This window comes from Vidua chalybeata, chromosome 10, assembly GCF_026979565.1.
Source record: "Vidua chalybeata isolate OUT-0048 chromosome 10, bVidCha1 merged haplotype, whole genome shotgun sequence".
Classification (NCBI taxonomy): domain Eukaryota; kingdom Metazoa; phylum Chordata; class Aves; order Passeriformes; family Viduidae; genus Vidua; species Vidua chalybeata.
Window position 1 is genome coordinate 9491477 of NC_071539.1, and position 23729 is coordinate 9515205.

At 49.0% G+C, this 23729-nt stretch overlaps 1 protein-coding gene across 2 annotated transcripts in view; it reads left to right on the forward strand.

Annotated features, from left to right (window-relative positions):
- The window catches only part of PDE6D (phosphodiesterase 6D), a 34825-nt gene extending 21636 nt beyond the window's left edge, over positions 1-13189 (forward strand). For both annotated transcript variants that reach the window (XM_053951195.1, XM_053951196.1), the window contains exons 2-5: positions 5896-5984; positions 9162-9287; positions 10088-10193; positions 12557-13189. In XM_053951195.1, the coding sequence (XP_053807170.1) occupies positions 5896-5984; positions 9162-9287; positions 10088-10193; positions 12557-12638 (403 nt within the window). In that variant the 3' untranslated portion in view covers positions 12639-13189. The remainder of the gene's footprint in view (positions 1-5895; positions 5985-9161; positions 9288-10087; positions 10194-12556) is intronic.
- The last annotated feature ends 10540 nt before the right edge of the window (positions 13190-23729 follow it).

Here is a 23729-nt window from a genome sequence, read left to right on the forward strand (position 1 = left end):
CAGGCACACACTAAGATGTAAGGCAGAAAGTATAAAGGGAAGTACAAAGTATACAAGTATATGATATTTTGTTGATCTTTTTGCTGTGGTGCTGTAGCTGTTAAATATATCCCCCTGATTACATAATTTGCTGTGAAATTACTTTGTTGGTTGCTGAGGATTTTTGCTGCATTTTGTCATGTGGTTCACATTAATCTGTGGATCTCCCTGGCTTCTGTTGCACAGCAATTTGTTCTGTACAGGAGACATTAAAAGCAGGCTCTTTTACAACAAGTGAAGGAGTGCCAGGAGTGCTTTGAAGGGATAATTGGCTTCCTTCCATTTGAGGATTTAATAGAGCACCTTTCCAGCACCTCCCATCATTTTGGGAGCACAGTAATCCATATCTTGTGCATCACTCCAGGAAAGCTGGTGTATAATAGATGAGTTTTTTAAAGGTTCTGCCCCTGTAAGAACTGTCACAGCATGTTTTCTGTTTAATCAGGAACTCAACAAAGTGTGCTGCTTTCTGAAAGCAGAAGTTGACAGTACTATACCCCAAGGCTCCAGTAATGTTTGTGGAATAACTTCCAGTTTTTTTGTGTGTTGGTATTCCTGTACACAGAATGGATGGATGCTCATTCACTAGATTGGATTTTGCACTGAATTTCATCCTTAGGCTAGGAGGAACACTGCCAGCATGTGTACTCGTGGCTTATTAAACAGCAGACAGCAGCATTTCTCATGAGTGTGAAGAGTGATTTCAAGAACCTGAATCAGCAGAATGTCTGTGCATATGCTTAAATTTAAGCACACAATTAGGAGTTCTGTGGAAGAGGGATTTGGGAATTGTAATAAAAAGTGAGAGTAGAGATGTCATAAGGTTACAGGATGAATGGCATGAGTGGAGAAGTGTAAGGCTATTTAGGTGGTCTGCTTCGTAGTCCTGTAGTTTGGTAGTTACTTTGCATAATTTATATTGGTCCTTATTCCTCAGACTGGATTGAAACAACTGAAATGTAAATATTCTTCTGGGAAAATATGTCTGATATAAATATAATCCCTAAAGTTTGATTTTTATTTCCCTGTAAGGTAACATGCTTTCCCATGCCATGACTGCCTGGGTGTGTCTGCTTTTCACAAGAGACCATGTAAAATCAGGAGTGAAGGTTGGTGAGTCCTGATCAGAAGCTTTTTTTGGTCTACAACAGAGATTGTTGTCTGAATTGTTCAGGGCTTTCAGCTCCACCTTCTCCCAGAGGACAGGTCTCATTAACTGTTACTGTTGAGATGCTGTTTGCACCTGGCAGGTAATGAACTGTTTTTAATGTTTCATTTCATGTGGGAAAAAAAAAAAGCTGGCAGGGATGATGAAAGACCATCCTTCTAGGAGTGGTTATGAACATTAGCTTTGTTTTTAATATGAAATATAAGAATACAGCAGTTCCTGAGGTTTTTAGAATGGTGTAGACATGGACAGCAAGCAATAAAATGAAAAACGGATCATTTTAACAGGAGAAACAATACCTACTGTTTGCCACTGCCTTTGAGATATTCAAGAAGTGCTAAACATTACAACATACAAATAATAGTCAGGGAGATTGAGGCAGAACTTCTTATAACTCCATACTACTTTAACGATAAATTTTGTTTGTACTCATTCTCTTCCTCAAGGCTACTCTTAATTACAAGTATGGTAATACAAGGCAATCTTTTGCAAGGCTAATACACTGAAAGATAAGGATGTACGTTCTGATTTGTTTGAACCAAGTGATCTCTATGACAGATACAAAAAAGAAAGAACTTCTGACATCAGAGGTATTCAAGAAAGCAAAATTTGGATTTAGAAATGCACAAACTATTTCCCTTCATCAAGCTAAGCAAAGTAGGCCTATGAGGGAGCTAATTCATGTAAAGTATATAAAGCAAATCAAGTTCCAGCTACTACAAAGCTTTTATGTAAGACTTTGCTGACCCAATAGGTGGTGGAATATAAATAGATCAACAGTACACGCTTCCTTCTGCTGTTCTACCTAATCCTTTCTTGCCTTCAGGATTGAAGAGTATTTGATCTATTGAGTCTTAAATCAGACATCATTTCCAAAAAAAAAAACCACCCCAAGCTCCCAAAATACAAATTAATGAAAATTTAATGGTCTAAGAGTGAGAAACTGAATTAGGAAAAAACTAATGTTATTCCTGCAAACCCCCCCCCAACATATACAAACTTCACACAGCTGGAACTGCCTGGCTTCCTACTTGCCCTGTCAAATGGCTTAACGTGAACCTCTTCAAAAAGAGTAATTGTATCAGGCCAATATGAATTTACTTTCTCCTTCTCAATAAGGCTTAAAATGCCCTCATCATTCTGCCTGCAGGTCTCCACTGCTGCTCAGGAGGTGGAACACACTTTATTTTTAGTATCAACAATATCTCTCCTGCTGGGGTGGAAGAATCTTAAACCAATTAAACACATTAGAAGATAATAGTGTGTGTGGGTTTCGTTCAACATCTCCATTTTCTTCACTCTGGGGTATGTTGTATTACCAACCTTCCTATCCAAGATGACAGAAGTAGTGTTGATAAGCTGCTAACTAGGTAAGCAGTACAGCTGCTGCTTTGTCAGGTATTCCCGTGTCAAGAAATCACTTGTGATGGGGTTTGCTGCTTTTTTTTTTTAAATTCCATTAAGGTTTTATACATTATCTCAGTTTTGACTAAAACATTTTCAGATGCCTGTTTCTTTTTAAATGTTTGGGTTTTTTTTAATATTAACCTCTTGTACATGAAGTGTTTTTTCCAATAGAAAGAGATTGTGTGTGTGTCTGTGCTTTTAAAATCTGATGATTTGTTCTTCCCTTTTAATAATGTTTGGTTACTGGGAAAAAACTTGTGAACTGGCTAGTGTATTCTGATCCCTTCAGATATGTCTGGGTCCACAAATTTTTACTCTTTGTATGCACTCTGATTGGCAGGTTGATTTTGTTTCTTCATTTGCAGAAGTTGGAAAAGCATGCCCTGAACAGCACATGGATTTGTCACGGTCAGAAAGCCTTTGACTACACTGACATTAAACGTTTATTTATTTGATAAGGAATTTACACAGGCTAGCAATGTTCAGATTGTTTAAATATAAGATATTTTCTAGGAACTGTGGCATGCATTGCTGCATGCATGAGGCATGGTTTCATCAGCAGGGGTAGAGCCTTGAGCTTTTTATTTATTCTTCATCTTGAATTTGACAGTCATAATACAAAGCATGGGGCAGGCTGTCCTGCATGGATTTACTTTTACAGTGGAACATCCATAAACAAAATAAAGCCAGATAGCACTTTATAGATGTCCAACACCCCAAATGTTAACATACATTTTAAATGTTAACATTTTTCAGCACAGCAGCATAACTTGTATCACCTTTCTTGGACTGGATTGAGAGAAATCCTGATAGGGAGAAGTGACAGAGGTCAGTAGTGTACAGTAATGTTTTCTCTCACCAGAAATAGTAGGTCACTAACACTATAACTGTGTCTTTCAAGTAAGGATAATAATTAAGCTGTCAGGCTACTTCTCACTGAAGGGCATTTCTAATATAATACTTTTGAAACTGGTGAGTGTGATTTTAGAGTGCTCCAAAAATTGACAAGGGAAGAGGAATGGGAAGGCAGGGCAAGTCATGGCAAGGAAAAGGAATGGTCCATTAATTAGAGTACTGATAGAGCAGCTGAGAGGCAGGATCAGTTCCTTTAGAGTGCTGGGTTTGCTGTCCTGGTCAGTGTTTCATTTCCAGTTCAGAGGAACTTGGTTAGTGCTCAGTTTGGCTCTACACAGCCTGCGGCCAAACCTGGGAGCTCATAACTCTGACTGATATTGATAGTGAACAAACAGCAAATAAATACTTGTGAGAGGACCATTTTTTAAAGGTAGTATGGGTTTTTGATAATCAAGTGCCCAATTTACTAAATTACTGTTCAGCTAATAGTTAAAGAGTGTTTGTGTGACAGAGTGTTGGGAAGATAAATGAGTTTGTCAGTGAGATGCTCAGATTGTCTCATTTGTTATTTTCCCCTTGTACGTGGCATTTGATAGATGGCACACTGTTTTCTATGCAAATAGCTTCACCCTGGCTAATTTGTATGTTTGTCTGTGAGAAGATGTATGGAAAAATGGTGGATTTTTTTGGCATTTTAAATTACTGTTGGGGCAGTTCCATCCTGCAGGTTGTGTTGCCTGAGGACATGGAGTTTTTCAGCCAGCACCACATGAAGTGCCCAGCCCTGCTGCAGGTTCTTCTTACCATTCTGCTGTTCATTTTCTCTCTCTGACTTCCCTGCCAGCCCCTGTCTCACTTGGGTTGCTGGCTGGGGAGAGAGCTCCACTTTGCAGCTTCCTGATAGGATATGGAGGTGCCAAAATGAGCCCTCAGAGGATGCTTTTCATCTTCTGCCCCTTTCTCTTTTACCTTCATCCCAGAACAAGTGGTAGATACAATGTGTTTGGAACAAGCCTAGAAGGACTTGAGCAGGCTGCCCTATGTTCCCTCTTTCCATTCGCTAAGTTGTTGCTAAGCTTTATGTGAACAGACCCTGTGCGCACATTCTCTTTGTCTTTTCAGTGGGGCATGGAAACTCTGCCCAGCGTTCAGCAAGGGGAAGAATCCTCACATCTCTGCTGAAGCAGCCATCTTCCCTTCCCCTCCTCCACACACATAATTTTAAAACAAATGTTCGTCTGTGATGCAAAATTTGCTAAAGCATCTGTTTCTTCCTGGGAGCTCTGGAAAAATGTGATCAGTGTGATGAGTTTGTGTGAGTCTGCCTGGAAACTGTGTGTTAGAGGATGAGTTCAATATGCAAATCTCCAACAGCTCCTATTTATACCCATGTCGAGGTCCATATTGTCCCTCTTCTGTCTCTCCACCTCCCCAGCCAGTTCCTTGAGCAGTTGTTGTAGGCAGTTGACTACGAAGGGTGTGCTGCCATAAAGCAGCCAAAGGGAGCTCCTGGAAAGGCTCTGGTTTGTGTGGGCTCATCCCACAGAGCCTGCTCTGTTCAGTCTCTGGCATTGACACTGGTGAATCCTCAGAGCCACCCTGAGGAGCTGTGGAGCAGGAGGGCCTGAGGTTTATGGATGGCTTTGTCTCTGTTCAGGATGGCATCATGCAGGTGTGCAGGCTCCTTGTTCTGAGCTGTCAGTGTCTGAGTTACCCTGTGAGAGAGATTTTTCAAAGGTGTACTTAAGGTCATTATTAACTGTCCCTTTGGAAATAGGAATATTTCCTACTTGCCTATAGATTTATTGACTAATTCACTGATTGGGACATTGTGGAAGCTGGCACAGCCTCACTTGCTGAGAGTGAAAAGAGAAGATCTCTCTTTGCTTAGCACTCAGCAGCTGAAAAATTCCCATGAGTGCCAGTTACAAGGTCAACAGCAAGAGAGAACAACCCTTGATATTAATACTTTGTAAGCTAAGAAAACAAGCTGGATTGGATGTTATTCTTTTTCTCATGTTATGTAGAAAGGACTTCTTTTCCTAGCTATTTTCAAATGCTGGAGAAGAGCAATTGTTTGTGTAACAATCTGTTATTGTTAGCAATGTTCTCGCTTCTCTGCAGCACAGTGACACTGCCTTTATCCTTTAGAAGCAGTGGAAAATGATAAATTATGTTAACAAGCTTCAGTCTAAAGTGAAAACTAAATCTGTGGCTATATAACTCTTGTTGCATTCATTCTGGTCAGAGGTTGGTTTGTTTATTTATTCTCAGGGAAAAAGCATCTCTTTTTCTTGGCCTGCTGAGAACCAGAAACCATGACTGAAACTCAGCTGGAGTGGCCTATTTCAGAGCTCAGCAAAGAATACTACACACAGCATTTAGGGATATAGATAGCTTGTTTTCCTTATTTGCTTCCCAATCAGAAATTGGATGAACCTTCGGGATGCAGAAACAGGGAAAATCCTCTGGCAAGGAACAGAAGATCTGTCTGTACCTGGAGTGGAGCATGAAGGTACTGTGTGATTTCACTGTGCATTTGGGGCTGGGTGGTGCTGCATGTCTGGGTCACCTGAGTTGCAAACATACCCCTGCTTTGAAGGACAGATGTCACCTTTGTCTCTTGGGCAAATCATATCACCTCACTGTGCCTCAGATTTTCATTGCAAATAAAACAGGAACTGTCATCTCCATCAGAGGAACTTGGGAAATTAATTAAAACATACTCTGGCCTGAGATTAATGCCCATTGTACAAGGAATAGTTAAGATCTTATCTGGTGCACAGCTCACTCATCCATCTAGAAGATGGATGACTGCAACTGTGACAGATGCAGAGGAGAGCTATTAGGAGAAGCCACTGAAAAGATTACAGATGGGAGGATGGTCTTCCTTGGGAGAAGAGACAAGAAAAGCAGTTCTTGTATGTCTTAGCTAGAAAAGAAATCTGAGGTAGATAGGTTATGCTTAATAAATAGGCTGAGAAGGGGGGGAGACATCCAACAAAGCAGGGTAATCTGATGGTGAATTAAAAGGTGTGGGAAAATGCAATTCTGCTACAGTCCTGCAGCAGAAGCAGTGAGGACAAACAGAATAATTGTTCTAAAATTAAATCCATATGTGTCTTAAAGTCATTATATAGTACTTGTGTGTGTGTGTATGTTCTGTGGCCATTTAGGGTAAATCACAGTCTAGACATAGCAAACTAAGAACCAAATATATAGCAGAGTGAATAAAATACATTTTCTTTAAACAGGACTTCTATTTGCTTTTTAAACATTACTTCTATTTTATTTAAGCACAAGTTTCTTTATAAAATGAACTCTTAAGTTTCAAATCATGATACTGTATTACTACATTAATTTACTACTACCACTTAGATGAAATAAAAACAATATTAATGTGGTACTGGATTGCTGCCAAAGTCTTAGCATTAAACTGACTTAAGTAGTAAAAATCACAGCCTGAGCACCTGAAACTAGAATTAATCATCTAAACCAGCATTTGACAGCAGGAGCTTTTCCAGTCATCTCTATTCAGTGACAGGTCATTTGAAACTGGGAGGCAATTTGGAAGATGCAAATCTGTAAAGTTTGGTTTCTTCCAATATACAAGCAAATCTTGGGTTAAGCTGCTGAGCTCTTACAGAATCCCCCCCAGCCAGCTTTCATTCCTGACATACAAATAGTACTTTCATTATCTAAGTAAAGGTGTAGTTTAAAGTGTAAAATCAGTTTGGCTAAGATAACTTGCTTTCTTCGAGGTCCCAAATATTTAAGGTAGCTTTATTTAAACTAAACAAAAACATAATTACATTAATATTTTAATTGAATTTCAGTTTCTAACTAAAAGATTGGACCCAAAATTACTTGTAAATAAGATATGTGTCATTCAACAGTTTCTAATCTAATCAGCATTAAGCATCTGACTAAATGTATGTTAACCATGTAAGTGCTTAAATAAATGTGCAGGTATAGTACATCCTCAAGTTAACAAAAAGCACTAGTAAATGTAGGATTAGGTCTATGCTTATCTGCATCCCAGCATGTTTTTAAATGGATTTAACTAATGAGAATCAAATTTCCTTCTTTTCTAGTTTTAATAGAAAAAAAACAGAAATAAAAGTAAAATGAGCTTAAAATAAATTATTTCAATTAAAATTTTACTTGATGGTATAAATGTAAATTAAAATGTCTTAAATCAGATGTTTAAAGACAACACAGTCGTACTTTTATTAAAAGTACTTATATGGTAGTTTTATAATGTTAAAGGAAATATTCTCAGGACTCTGTCTTGGGGATGAAAGAAATAAATTACTAAATTGCAGTAGAGTTTTAACTAGTCATTTTACACTTAACTGCAAAGGGATGTTTATCCACAATTGTGTAGTCTGTACTGGTGAGGGCAGTAAAGGATGGTACCATGCAGGTTTTTATGGTGCAAAAAAGCCCATAAAAATAAAGAGAAATCTTTTACATTTAAAACTCTTGCCTTACACGTCTAATTTTCTTTTTTATCTTTTTTTTTTAATCTTTTTTTTTTTTCTTTTTTTTACCAAGCTGTGTACTTCTCCTTGGGAAAAGGATGCTGGCTTACATTCCCTAAGCCTCCAGCTCTTGAGAGTGGTGTCATATCAAGGTCCTACTCCATAGAACTGTTCTACATCAGATAGATTTGCCTGGGGTTTGGGAGACTCCTACATTTATTAAACACCAGCCTGCTCCCTGCTCATGGATGTTTTGATATGCCTTCCATTTTGGAACAGTTTGGCTCATAAAGCACATGCCAGTTGTCTTCCCTCCCCTCTTTATTTCTAAAAAATTCACATGAAACATTTTCTAATACACAGGAAGGAATTATGCACAAGCACACCACTGAAGTTTGACAGGCTTGGGAGGTTTTTACTGGTTTGGCTCCCCCCTCATACTCTCCTGATTAGGACTCTTAATCAGTGTGCTCAAACTGTCCCTTCTCTTACTCCTCCACCTCTAAAAACAATCATCTTGTGAAATATCTACCAGGTACAGTTTGTCACTTGCTGTTGATGTCTCACCCATTGCAAGAGCCCAGAAACCTGGATTGTCAAATTGCTCTCTTCAACCTTCCAGAGCCGTTCTGGCTTTACAGCCTGGGCAGGTCTCAGTGTTAAGGGAATAGGCATTTGCTTCTACAGGACACTTCCCAGAGCTCTGAGATGGCTGAGGAAGTGCTGCTGGGCTGAGAAACACACGTTTGTGGTTTGCTCTGGGAATGCACAGTCTGAAAGGGAAGGAAAAGTGAGAAGGGCTAAGAAGCTTGGTGTGCTAAGCAGCCCTTTGGCTGCCAGTGATCTTCAGCACAATTCTTAAAATAAAAATTTAAGTTGCATCTTATATTTCAGCTTGAAAAATTATGGGGTTTAGTAAAAAACAACTAAGAACCAGGAGTCTGGTTCTGAGAGATGAGTATTGTATCCCTGGTTCTGTTATAAACTTCATTCTTGGCTGTGGGCAGGGTACGTAAGGTATTTGCATCTTTGATTTCACTCTTGCAAATGTAAAAACAAATGTCAAAACAAAGTCCTTTGTGTTTGCATTTTTCCTGCTGCTATGATCTTGTATTAGTCCTAATCATTATTTCCAAGTATAGAATAATAGTACCTGCAGAAGCTGGATTTTATTGTGTCCAAATAATGCTTCTTTATCTGTTTCACAGCTCGAGTTCCTAAAAAAATCCTGAAATGCAAAGCAGTATCTCGGGAGTTAAACTTTTCTTCAGCAGAACAAATGGAAAAATTCCGTCTGGAACAGAAAGTTTATTTCAAAGGGCAGTGTCTAGAAGGTATGGATGTGCTCTGTGTGCTGCAGCACAGGGACTGACCCCAGCAGGGCAGGGATTAGAGTGACTAAAATGGGTTGAATGTGGTGATTTTAATTTTTCAGAGTAGCACTGAAGCTCTCATCTTGTCAGGACTAATGGGCCACAGTATTAAGGATTGCATTTCATAAGTGTATTAACACTTTGTTATGTAAGCAAAAAAGCTGGGTAATCATGCCTGAGGGCATAAATCCACCACAGGCTGCCTGAGGCAAGGAAACAGGCTATTTCAGAGTCAGCTATTACTGGAATTCCTGGGTCTTCCTCAGAGTGCCAGGCTGGAGCCTCTGGTTTACCTGGGCTACAGCAGTGCCAGTGACCCCACAACTGCACACCTGGCCCCCCTCACTGCAGTGCTGCTCTTAATCTGGGCTGGAGGAGGGGCAGATAAAACATTGAGCTCCGTGTCTTTTGGGCAACCAGTTGCACACTTAACCTCAGCTGGATCCCAGGAGGTCTGCTGGAGGAGGAGGGTGGTTTCCCTGTTCCCAATTAGGTGTGTTGAAATTTTCACCGAATGCCACGGAAGTGGTGTGACTTCATCAGTACCATCAGCTATTTTAGAAAGGGAGTATGTGCTCTAAGAGGAGGGCAGGGTTCAGTGCAGTTTAAGCTGTACAAATTAATTTAAATGTAAAATGTTGGCAGCCCAGCAGGACAGTTTAGGGAGTTCCCCAGCCTGTCAGGTGAAAAGCAAAAGGACCATTTGTGAATTTTCTTCTTTTGAATGCCTCTGGATTTTTTTTTTTTTTTTTACTTTGCAGAATGGTTCTTTGAATTTGGTTTTGTGATTCCTAACTCCACAAACACTTGGCAGTCCTTGATAGAGGCAGCACCTGAGTCACAGATGATGCCAGCTAACGTTTTAACGTGAGTGCCTTGGGCTTGCAGAGTCTGAGAGCAGGCAAAGCAAAAGCAGTACGTGGCATTTCCTTGGGGGCAGCGGTGGGAAGGAGAAGAGGGAACTGCTACCAACTCTGAATCACCTCACTACTGTTAGTTGTTGAGAGATAAAAGGGGTTAAGCCAACCTCATTACCTTCCTTCCCATAGGTCCAATTTGCATTAATATAGCAATAAAGGTTTGGAGAAAGTGAAACTGATTCTTTAATAAAGTTGCTTAATTTTTTTGGAAGAAGAATCGTGAAAGGATTTTAAAATGTTTTACAACTTAATACCCCTATCATCCAGGGAAAAAAAAAAAAACACCAGCTTTTTGAGCCATTTTAAAATCGGCTATTGATCATTGACTCTTGTCCAAGGTAGTTCAGTTCATGCAATATATTACCTGTAGTAGCTGCTCTAGTGTTTGTTTCATCACTGTAATATTTTACTGAGCATTGTGTCTTTAACATTGGCTTATACACATTTAGTGTATATGCATATATACACATTTATATACACTATGCACAGAGTTGTGTCTGGGGCTAAAATACCTTTAACAGGAGGAATCAGGAATCAGTCATTTTACAGTCACCTGCAGGAAGATTCACACAGCCTCCTCACAAAGTCTACTGCTGGCTCTGTGTGCACGTGGGCTCCTGGGCAGGGCAGTGATGCCTCGGATGTGCCACAGTAACACGTGCTGGGCATTGCTTGGTGTGGGCAGCCAGGCTCCAGCTTTGGGGGGATGATGGAAAAGGCTCCTGGAGGGAGGCTCTTGGGAAGGGTAACCATCCTCCCTGTAGTGCTGGACTGCCAGAAACAGAAGGGTTTGGGAACCCTGTTGCCAACAAGAGGCAGACAGGGAACAGCCAGTCTCACTGCAAGGTCACTGTGTCCTCTGGAAGATCTCCCTCTCCTGCATTTTCCCTCTCATTCCCTGTCTGGAGCAAAGCCAGTCGCATAGAGGAGGCACTGGGATGGGAGCTACCGTCACTGATTCCCATTCACAGCACGTTTCAAAGAGAGCAGGCTTGGAGGAGAGCACCAATGTTCCAGTAGTGCTCCTGGCACAGCCTGCTCAGAACCTTGGAGGTGCTGCACACACCCTCAGCTCCCAGAGCTGGGCACTATCAGTACAGGAGGAGCCAGATTTGGGAACCAGAATAAAGAAACAAAGACATCTGACAAGTTGCTTTTGATCATCTCGGGAATTTAAGATATTTTCAGGACTGGGAGTCCAGAGAAGTTAGTTTTCAAATGACCTTGAGGATTTTCCAATGTCCCATTTGTTCCCTGAAGTATGTCCACTTGCAGTGGGGAGCCCAGGTCTCTCTCTCCTATTTAGAGGTATCCTAAAGTCATTCTTGAGGCTTTTCAGTAGAACCCCCCCCAGCCCAAAGAAATCCAAAGGGGAATTTATGGCCCAAAGAAGTCATCATTTTACAGCTGCCAAGATTTGGAGAGCCCCATATTTTCTGATATTCCCAAAGACCTCATTTTGGCGGAGAGAATGGAGATGTGATACTTGGTGCTAACCAAGGCACTGTGCATGAAGAGTTCCCAAGATGAGCAAGTATCAGATTGAGGACATTCCCTGACACTTAAGTTCAAGTGTTGTCCACGCCACAGGAAAACCTTACACTCTTAGCAGGTCCAGTGTTACAGACACCAAGAGCCACAGTGGAGGTAGAACTGCTGCTTTGCTTTTCAAGATCCAGGTTGTTTAGATAAGGTCAGATCACACTGCTTAGGTGTCCAGGTGTTATAATGGTCCCAGAGTTCTAATTTTATGTATCAAAATCTCAGAATTCAGCAAGTTATATCCCCAGAGCTTCTGTCACACCCAAATCCACATTTCCATTGCCATTTGTATAAAAGTTGCTTGTGTCTTTGCATTTAAGCACTTCTTAAGGGAAATGACATGTAAGTCGATGTAGCTTGCTCAGCACTAGAGGACAGAGAAGGAGAATAGAAAAAAAAAAAAAGAATTCCCATTGGTTTTCACAATTCTTGCAGGAGACAGGGGCCTAAAGGTGTTGGGACTGCTAGTTTATTTTTAGCAGTAGGAGTGAGCAGGAGTTTGCTGTATGAGCACTCTGCAGCCTGAGCAGTACCATACTGAGACAGGGGAGGGATGGGAAGAACATTCCACAGGAATGTGTTTGGGAGATCCCTGAGTCCTGGCTGACCCTGACTAGGACAGTGCTCACTGTGCGCAGCTCCAAACCAAAAAGATCAGGTTGTCGGGTGGTCAGAGTGGGAGTCCAGGCTTGTGAGAGGGTGGAGAGCAGCAATCACTGTCCATGCATCCTTCTAATGCCTCTTCTTTCTCCTTCTTTCCTCCTGCAGTGGTAATGTTATTATAGAAACCAAATTCTATGACGATGATCTTCTCGTAAGCACTTCCAGAGTGAGACTTTTCTACGTTTGAGATGGGGCTTTTTGGAGCTGTTTTAGTTTTCCTCCATACAGTTCTTGGTGCAGAACCCCCCTGACTATCCAGTGGAAGACACTCCTGTAGGCAGTGACCCTGGGGACCAGCTCAACGTGGGTTGTGACCTTTGCCCATCAGTTCTTTTGCTTTCTTCTCTGACAAGACCAGACCAAATCCTCAGAGATGGGGCCATCTGCTTAGCAATGCCCTCAGGAAGAGAGGCTGCCTCTGAACACAGGCAAACAATGGTCATGCAGAACCAATACTGTAAATTTATGTTAGTCTCATCCTTTCTACTTCTCTGGACCCTGGTATAATCTCCCATTTCCACTCACACCAAACTCTCAATGCTTTGATTTTGGGATTAAGTTAACCTTTTCATTTTTTTCATGTTGTAGATTTTTATCCTTTCGCTGGATTTCTGTGTAACTGGTCCACACATCCTCTTACCCCAAACTTGTAAAATAGACTGTGATATCACCTAATGTAATTAAAACAAATTTCTCAATTAAAACATTCCTACCGTCCAAAGAAGGGAAAAAATGTCAGTTTCATGTGTTTTCCTTTCTGTTACAAAAATGTACCTCAGCAGGCACAAACTCCCATCACTCAAACCAGCAGCAGAACAGGGCTTTCCACTGGTCTGCCCTTCCCACAACCCCCATCTCTGTTCTCTTCCTCCAACTGGCTGTATCAAAAAGGTGTCCTGACTTCTCTGACCAAGGCTTCTCCTTGGCCTCCCCTCTGTCTGTTAATCCTTTGGGTCCAATTGTCCCCTTGTCACCAGTTTCTCGAGCAGCACTGCACACTGTTCTGCTTTTCCAAGTGCCTGGGGACACTCAAGCCCCTCTGGAAAACCCATGTCCCCCTGAGCCCACCAGCATCACTCCCGTACTGGGCTGGGCTCCCTGGAGCTCCACTGGGGCTGCAGTTGCTGACACCGACACTCCCCACGTGTGGAGGCTTCAGTGACACACAGCAGCACTTTTTCTGTGACAGATTTCTCCAGCCCTGCTGGCACTTTTCCCTGCAGTTTGTAATCAGCTCTAGCATGTGGACATTGTGGGAAGGGGCACCTTCAGCTTCTGCTCCTGAACATCACAGACAGCTGTGTAATCACTCGATGCCTTGCTCAGCCTGTCCTGTTGCTGGGCTTGAGATCCTCAGAGCCTCAGGGAAATGAAAGGCATAATTTCACATCCTGGATTAGCCACTGGGTGTGTGTGGGAGGGATACAGAGTAAATATTGTTTAGGGGGTTTGAAGTTGGACCATTAATCCCCATTAGCCATGACAGCAACTTTCTCACCAGACCTCACTGATGGATTCCAGCTTGTGGCACCTGCAGGGCAGAGTCTTGTTGGCAGTGTGACCCACCCTATGCCAGCCTTCAGACAGAGACAACCAAAACTGCACCCAGCAGAACAACAGCCAGTGAGGGTGGGACCTCTGTCTGAGACACAAAGGTATCCAAAAAGGAAAAATAAAAAAGGTTGAAAGTCTTGAGAGCAGGTGCCTTTGTGTTGTAAGGCAGACACCCTGCTAGACCCACTGCTGGAGGTGTCCAGCAGAGACAGGGAGCAGGCACCACCTCTGCCAAGCTCAGCTACAACCAAGGACTGACCCAGAGCACAGGGACAGATGCTCTCAGTGGTTCTGAGTCTGCCCTGCTGCCTTTTCCTTCTAATGGCCGGTCATATCCTGGGCTGCATCCAAAGCAGCACAGCCAGCAGGTCAAGGGAGATGATTCTCCCCCTCTATCCCACTCTCATGAGACCCCACCTGGAGTGCTGCATCCAGCCCTGGGGTGTTAGTACAGAAAAGACACAGACCTGATGGAGGAGGTGCAGAGAAGGCCACAAAAACGATCAGAGGGAAGGGTCAGCTTGCCAGTGAAGATAGGCTGAGACAGCTGTGGTTATTCAGCCTGGAGAAGGCTCCAGAGAAACCATTTTGCAGACTTCCAGTACTTGTAGGGGCCTGTAAGAGATGGGAACAGACTTTTTAGTAGGGCCCGTAGCTATAGGACAAGGGGCGATGGCTTTAAACTCAAGGAGGATCAATTTAGATTAGATACAAGGAGGGAATTTTTTAGGGTGAGGGTGGTGAAACACTGGAACAGGTTGCCCAGATCAGCTCAGATCAGTGGATCAGCACCTGACCTGGTTGGAGATGTCCCAGCTCAAGGCAGGGGGGGTTGGACCAGGTGACCTTTAAAAGTCCTTTCAACCCACTTCATTCTGTGAGACAAGCTGTGAATTCCCACACCCCCTTAACCTCCCCGGCGCCTGCGGGACGCGCTCCCTGCGGGGCCGCTCATGCTGGAGGCTCCGCGGGGCTTCAAGTGGCCACCGACGCGCGTGGCTGAGGCTCCCGCCGGGTGAGCAGCCCTGGCAGAGGGTCCCGGAGGGACGCGGTGCCTGAGACGGCCCGGGGGGGCCTCCGGAGCCCCTTCCCTCCGCGGCCGCGCCCGCCCTGCCCGGGCCGGCCCAGTTCGCCCAGTCGGAGCCGGCGGGCCCCGCTACCACGGGTCACTGCCGCCCTCCAGTGGCTCCGTGGGGAATAGCCGGGAGCGGCTCGCCCGCTCCTGTCCTGAGCAGCCTCTCCCAGAACCTGCCCCAGTGCCGGCATCAGCCTCCCTGAAGAACCGGGGGAGCAAACGGCCGGGCCGTAGGGCAGGGGTGACACTGGCGTCTGAGCAGCCACCACCCAAAACTCAGGCAAAGGGCCCCGAGGTGCTCAGAGCAGGAGCCCGTTCTTGGCCCAGGCAGCTGCAGGTACCCTTCCCTGTGAGGCTGATGGGATTTGGGAGCCCTGGGAGAAGGGGCAGGAGACACGGGCATGTCCCATGCCCAAGGCCCAAGCATGGCACAGTCAGATCTTGGCTGCCTTGCATGGGACAGCAAAGGTGCCAGTGAAGGGAAGAGTGGGGCTGGAAAGCAAGAGAGAGGAGCAGGAGGTCAGGGGTGCGTGTGTCCCCTCTGCCACCAACCATCCATGTCCCTGTGGTAGTTCTGGCTGCAACCTGAGGGCAGTTTCATGCCGCTCTCTGTAAAGTTTGGGGGTCACAAGTGAGTGCAACACAGCAATTCCTCCTCTTATTTACTAAGTTCCCACCTGGAAGTTCACAGGCTTGGCAGGCATCTCTGGGCCACCAAGCTGCCCCCAGCCAGGTCCATGTGCAGGGCTGTGCACGAGGGAAAAGCTCCGTGGTGGAAGAGAGGCAACCTTGGCAAGGGCAGGAGACCTGGCAAAGGCCCCTAAGGAGCCTCTCACTACGCAGGACCTTGCCCAAAGCTCAGGCCACTCACAAAACCCCTGGCTCACTTGGAGCTGCTGCCTCCAGGCACTTGCTGGAGTTTTCTGCATCGAGCCGGCCAAGCAGCGCTGGGGAGAGGAACTGGCCGGGCTCGGCAGCCGCCGCTGCGGGTGAATCCCAGCCGGCAGCCGCGACCTTCCCGGTTGTTCGCAGCCGGGGCGTTCCGGCCTCGACAGCTCCGAGGGCGGGCACCGCTGCCTCCCGGCACACGCGGGGCACTTGTTTCTGCGAGAGCCTCGGGGCACGGAACGTGCTCGGCAGGCGGCTCCCTGCCAGCTGGAAAGTCGCCACAGGGGACTCGTCCCCCACCTCGGGAGGGCTGTGAGCCACCCTGGCAGCCTTGGAAACCTGGCGGTGAGAGCAGAGCCTGGCACGCAGTCAGGGGCCACACATCGGAAGCGGAGAGAGCTGTGCACAGCTTGGGGGGCTGGCACACAGAGATTTGGGGTGAAGCTCCATCTTTACTACCCTCCAGCCTGGGTGCACTCCAAGCTGGGCTGTTGCACAGCAGCGGGGCAGCGAGGGAGAAGGGTGATGCACAACAGCCTTTTGGCTTCACGGGAGCTCTCTGCATCGTTTTGAGGTCCATCACACCACAAGGCTCCCTGAAGCACGGCTGATGGCAATGGAACCACCCCGCGATGGCTGCAGGGCTGGCTGTGGAGCAGGACCCTGCACCGGATGTATGAGACTCTTCCCTGTGTGCTGCCAGGAAGGTGAGGGGAACAGGGCCGGCTCCTCCTCTCCACGCAAGCACCAGGCTCTCACACCCTCCAGGCTGTCACCCAGCCCGGCTGCTGTGGGAGCCCTCAGCTGCCGCCCGCCTGGCAGAGCCACCGGGGCTCCCGCTGGCGCGTGCCCCAAATCTGCCCCGCCCGATTAAGGCTCAGGCGGGGCGGCAGAGCCATCCTAATGTGGTTAATGAGCTGGTTCATGAAAGTTGCTGCCGAACAAAAGGCGCACAAACAGCCCAGGGCCACGTTATGTTCGCTGTCTGCTTTGCTACTCTTACCTTCCCGCAGGTGCCGGTGGCACGGGCAGGGCGTGGGGACGGCGAGCAGAGAGCCGTGGCGAGGGGCAGCAACGGGGTCAGCAGCGTCTCATCCCATCCCACCCAGTGCCATCCAATTCAGCTGCACTGGGAGGAGACAGGAGGCATAGGAAGGTCTGAGTCCCTCTGCTCCTTTTTGGGGGGCACAGATCCCGCCCCTGGGTTGCCAAATCAGAGCGGGCAGAGTCCCAAGCAGGCACTCAACCACTTGGACACAGGGGTTTCACTGCCAGGTGACTTGAGCACAGTTCCATTTCTCCCCAAGGACAGGAGGAGGGCAGCTGGAGCAAATACAGGATTCAAAGCACCCTTTTTTTGGTCCAAGGTGTCCAATTCCTCCTGCCCTAGGGAGCCTCTGTGCTACAGGGCCTGGGTGCAATCTCTGTTGGGGCTCAGCAGCTGCCTCACCCAGTGTCGGTCTGACATCCACATCCACAGCAGTACTCCAAGAGAGGGGCCAACTATCACCATGGTCCCTTTGGAATATCATTCCATCCTTATGGCATCCAGCTCTGTGCCAAAATCTTTCCTGCACCACCCCCCTACACCAGAATCCTGCCTGCTCTCCCAGCACCTCAGTGCCAGGCAGGGTGCGGAGTGGCAGACACCCAGAAGGGGTGACAGCTGAGACAAGCAGGGGACACAGAGCAAAGGGACGAGAGGACAGTGTAATGGTGCTGGGGTCCTGGTGTCCCCAAAGCCAGGCTGGAAAGGTCTGACATTGCCCTGAATGTGAGAAAGGGGAACAGTGACAAGTCGTGGGAAGGGATCACGCTCTCACCAGGTATGGAAGATGGGTCCCAAGAAGCTGATGGGGATGCAGGAGTGACCTGAAGGCCCTGAGGGTGGGGGACTGACAGAGCAGGAGCCACCTGGCTGATAGAGAAGCAAGTGCTCCATGGAGAGGGCAGAGGCCCAATTTCCATGGGAGGAGGTGTCAAACCCGGCAGCTGAGGCCAGATACATTTGGCTCAGGAACTGGGAACGTCTGCGCCCCTTGATGTTTCCCGGAATCCTTGCAGGAAATTCCCTGGCACAGAGCAGGAGCGCGGGGGAGGTAGTTCCGGCTGCCCGGGGCCAGCAGCCACGCTGTGCCGCCTGTTCATGCCCATCACCACCAGCCTGGCCGGCTTTCCTGGCAGGTTGGCCTTGGCAGCACGACCCAGGACAGGGGACAGCCACGGCGTGTCCCCACGGCGCTGCCGTGGCTCTCCGGGCTTCCCCATCCCGCAGCACTAGATGGTGCTGCAAGACAGCGCTGCTGCCCGGCTGCGCAGCGCGGGGGCCGGGCGCGGAGGACGCTGCTTCTGGTCACCGCCTCGGCCGGGAGAGCCACCGGGGGCCAGCTCGGGCCGGCCCCACAGCTGCAGGCCGGCGGGTCACCCGGGGTGGGACGTGCCACCAGCTGTGCCCCAGGAGAGGAGCGGCCCTACCTGTGGGCTGGACATGCTGTTCCTCAGGGCAGCCCGGAGCTGGGATGAGGTGTCCCAGCATCTCCACGGGCACCGACACCTCTGTGCCTCACACCTGCCTTCATCCCTCTTTCGACCATGTTCCTGCCAAGCTGGGGATGCACAAGTCCCCAGGGCCGCAGCAAACAGGCCGGTGGGGCTTCCCACGGCCACACACAGTCCCAGCCTTTGCTGGGGACCTGTCAGCTCTGAGGGGTGCCAATGGCCATCCCACGGAGCTGCACAGAGTGCAGGGAGCACCAGCTCTAGTCCCTGCCTGGGGACAGGTGTCCCATGCTCATCTCTTCCCATGGCACAGTCCCACAGTCCCGGTCCTGCCTGCTGCTCACTTCCCCAGACCCTGCTCCAGAGCTGCAGCCTTCTTCCACAGTCCATCCCAGGGATGGAGCTTCAGGCTGGGGGTGTCCCCAGGGAAGCAGCACATCCTCACCTTGGGAATAGGGATAAGGGGGATTAGCCCAAGATGGGAAACCAGCCAGTCCCTGGAATTGTTGTGGTTTGTTTCAACCGAAATTGGCTCTGCAGCCTGCACTGCACCATCCCTGCAGGTGCTGCACCCCACGGCAGCTGCTCTGAGCCCTTGTGTGCCCTCAGGGCCTCACTTGGTGGCAGAGACAACCCAGTGCAGGCTCTCCAGCCCCACGCAGGACCACACTCCTGCCACTCCAGAGAGGGCATTTAGAGCCACATCCCTTCTCTGCCTGTGGATCCAGGGTCTGGCAGTGTCCTGCTGCTGGACAGGGAGCAGGTGCCTGGTACTTGCCATGGGCCATTGTCCTCCTCAGCGTGGCCTGTGGGTCACATGCCCAGTGAGCACTGGAGTCTCCAGCTTTGGGCACAAGCTGCAGCCCCCCTCACACCTCCTGCCCCGAACCCTGACCGAGGGGTGCTGCTTCCCAGCTCCCTGATGGAGCAGGGCCAGGGGCCTGCTCTGCCTGCAGCAAAGGAGAGGAACCCAAGGAGATGCCCACAAAGCCCAGGGCAGAGTGAGCTGGAGGACCCACATCCCCACCCAACACCCAGGCAGAGCCCCTCGCCTTCAGGCCTCTCTGTGGGTAGGAAAGGACACATGTAAAGATCCCATCCCTGTGGGTTCTCCAAGAGCAAATCAGATTGTGCTTTCTCAACCCCCAGCTGTTCCCCTTGCACTGTGCTTTCTTACAAACAGAATGCAGGATCCTCTCCAGGCCCACATCTGCTCTGAAGGAGAGCACTGGACACTTACGCCAAGGTCTCTTCCTGGCCCTCACACAGCACAGCACTCTGGAGTGGCCTCTGAGCCCACCGAGCCCTGCTTGCCCACCACCCCTCCTTCTGGGGCTCCCCAGTCAGCCATGAACAGGAGTCACAGCGCTCAGCAGGGTTTGCAAAGCTGAGGGTCTCTCTCAGCCCTTCCTTCTGTTCTCCTGCCCTTTGGAGAGAATCAACCCAGCCAGAGAAGATGGAGCAACCACGGGCACAAGGATGGAGGATTCACAGGGTCTGCACAGGAGGAGCTCCAGGCACCCCAGCTCTGCTCCCTCTCCAAGGCTCCCACCCCCAGAGGGGGAGAGGATTGAGGTGGTGGCCCCAAGAAGACCTGGCAGTGGGGTAAACACCCAGCTGCGTTTCAGAGCTCAAGGACCTCTACAGGGCTGGGGACGGCCAGGTCCCTCCAACTGCCAAGTCGGGGCCCGGGGACAGAACTGCCCTGGCTCACTGCGGGGGACAGGCTGTGGGGACACAGCGGCCAGGGACGAGACAGGAACGAGATGTCCCACATCTTCAGGCTCTTCAACCTAGGCTGGTCTTCCCTGCCCACACCAGGCAGCTCTTGAGGCAAGTGCACAAACGTTCCTGAGCCATTTAGGAGGCACATACTTGTTGGGTTGAGCCATCACTGGCCAAGGCCCTGGCCTTCCACAGCCCACTCCTGAGGGGCCTATTCCAATTGGACACCTCACATACTGAGCCAGGTGGCAATTGCTCCACCACAGGAGCAGCTCTTCATGTCCATTTTCAACAGCAACCACTCAAAATTGTTTCTGTGTTTGTGAGCTGGAGGAATCACGCCTGGAAGGCAGTTTCACTCATCAGTCTCTTAAGTTGATGCCAATTATTTGCCCAGTAACTGCCAAATGCCAGATACCAAACTACACCAGTAACCAACCCCAGCCTGTGTCTTGCTTGCAGTCCAAGCCCTGCATTCCCCACAAGCAGGTTCTCCACCAAGCCCCCAAGGTGCTCCAAATTTCACGAGGGTTGTCGAGATGCAACAAAAAGTTTTGGATGAGCCTAACCAAAAGCTACAGCTGGTGCTCCACTGGAGTGATGCGCATCAGGCCAACCACATGGGAGTTGCTCTCAGTCCACCTGGTTGTTGAGGCCGCACAAAGGTGGCTTCAGCTGAGGTCTAGACTCAGCGGAATCCTTGGGAAGGGCTGCCCTTGGTTTAAGTGGCCACCAGAGCACACTGGCACAGCCTGAGTCCCTCCTGGCGCATACGAGGCTCTCCTGATGCTCCCTCCTGCAGCTCTCCCGATAATTCATGTGGGAGTTACCTCGCCCATCTTCAGAGGTCAGCAGCCAGCCAACACACCTCAGGACAGCTTCATCCACTTGCCTCCACAGTCTCCAGGACCAGTGTAATCAACAGTTCAAGCAGGATTCGGATCCCTCATGACATGTGGTGTCTGCAGGCGAGGGGCGGCGCTGGCAGTTCTGCTCTGCAGGTCACAGTTGAACGTGTGACCTGTGACACAGCTCTGGGTGAGGGCCCCAGCACCACTCCGTGCCTGAAGGCACACGATGGCTGCATGCTCTTCACCTTCTGCCCTGGGCGTCAGCCCCCACAGAGCCCAGCTGTGGCCTCCAGGCAGAGCTGGGATCATCTCCTGAGCATCTGAGGCAGGTGAGACTCTCCAGCTCCCAGTGGGCAGAACCTGGCACATGGCCAACTCCTCAGAAGACCATCTCCAAGATCTTCACAGGCACTTTCAGCTGGCACGACTCCTGCAAGCCTTCTCCTGCTGGGGGGACCTGCTGCTCCTGGTCCCTGTCCCAAGACATTACCCAGGTCAGCAGTCCCTTGAGCAGTCTGGATTCACTCGGCCCTGTGGCACTGGGCACCAAAAAACCACCGTGTTTCACCTACATCCTTCCAGGACCCTGCAGGTGGGAGCCTTTTCCAGAGGAAACACCTCCAACATGACCACAACCCCTCCATCCTGGGATGACCCCAACTGCTGGCACAGCCCAGCAGCTGAAGGGCCTTTATAGCTCCTGGCAGGGTGTGGCCGCCCCTGATTAGCTGGGACAGGCGGCAGGCAGCAGCTCCTGATTGGCTCAACACGGTCCCCCTCGCGCTGTGATTGGTGGGCTGCTGCTGCAGGGGCTGAGGCAGCAGCAGAGACAAGTGGCAGCACGTGGTTGGCTGTGGGGTGTAGTGTGAGGTGGCAGCACGTGATTGGTCAGAACAGAGTGTTGCTTGGTTGCGATTGGTGGAGGCAGCATGAGGTCGGAAGAGCCAGGTGGCAGCACAGGATTGGCTGGTTGGCTGAGCCGCCACGTGCGGATTGGCTGGGAGCCCTGCGAGGGTCCGCGCACTGAGCTGTGCCTCAGCCCGGCCCTGGCACCACCAGAGCACCCCAGGGTCGCGGGGGGGGGGTAGGGGCAGCCAGAGCCACTGGGAGCAAGGCACGCGAGGGTAGGGATGGGGTGCAGAAACACCAGGGCACCCACGGGTGAGGAAGTGGGGCTCGCCCTCGCCATCACCACTGGCTGCAGGGCTCGCAGCAGGCAGGTGTAGAGCAGGAGCTGAAGGGCTGGGGGTCGCTCTGACCTGCCCACACAGCCCTGGCTGCTCCATGCCCTACCCAACATTAGTATGCCCACCTGGGAGGCTGGGGGCAGCCTCCTCTTTTACCCCACACCAAAATGGACCCTACGACCCAAGACCAGCAGGTTTTTGGGGGGCTGTAGGGCAAACAAGTCCTTCTCTGCAATGGGGACAGTAAGGGCACTGCTCCCCCTCTCCACCCCCTGGGCCCTCACACCAGTTTTGTGTGTGCGTGGTCCCATTTCAGGGACACCTGGAGCCAGCCACCTTGTCTACGCAGCTGCAGGAGCTTATTTGAATAATTTGCCTTGCAAATCTACAAGTACCAGCTTGAGTCTTGCACCTTGAGCACTCAGGAGCATGGGGCAGCTGTGCTAAGGACACAAGGATGTGGATGCGACTCCCAGCACTGCACAACAAAGCCCCACCCAGGCACACGGTGACACTGAGCAGAACCGTTTGCCACTCCCATGGGAGGACTGGATAACCAAACCTAGAGCTGCCTCCAGCCCTGCCACAAGCTCCCTCACCCAGGCAGGGCTGGAAAGGGCCTGTGCATGGAGGCAGTAAATCTGATAAGCTATCAGCTAGCACTATTCAGTGGATAATTAAAGTGTAAGTGTAGAATAAGTGACCTGGCTGCTCCTGGGGATCAGGAGAGGCTGTGACCCTTGCAGCCAGTGCATTAAATGCACATTGGTTCCTCTTTAAAAAAAAAAAAAAAGTAAAATAGGAATCATGCCCCAGCATCCGAACACTGACTGCTGGGATTGCAGCGTGAGAGGAGGAGACGAGACCATCTGGTGAGGCTTTGGCACAGCCTGGATCAGTAGGGAAAGGGGACTCCCTGGAGCCAGGGTGAGGGTTTGGGAGCACAGATACAAAGCAGGTTCTTGCAAACGAACTCCACACACACCTGGCAAGAGCAGGCTGAGCTTTTCCAAGCTCCAACACCCTGGAGGAGGAAAAATGAGTTGGAAGGTTAGGAGCAAAGCAGCAGAGGCTAAGGCTAAATTACGGCCATTTTGATTTGTTAGAGCATACAGACAAACCTGAGCCTGTCTCCCCCAAGTCCCAAACCTTGAACTTGACACCCCAGAAATTGCTGGGTGGCCAGTGCAGGCTGGAGCATTCCCCCAGGACCAATTCTGGTTGAAGCCAATCCCTGCTGACACTGACTCCTGCCCCACTGCCAGCAACACTCAAACAAGCCCCAAGGGAGGGAAGGCATTTACAGACTGAGCCATCCCTACCCTACAACCAGGGGTCAATCACCTGCAGCAGATACTGCTGGGAAGGATTTTGAGGATGGGTTTCTCATCCCCACTACGAGCCAAACAATCCGCAACGAATTTGGCTGCGGACAGAATTGCTGAGCAAACCATACCCAGGCCTCCACGCTCCCTGTCCATGTTTCCCAGTCTAACCCA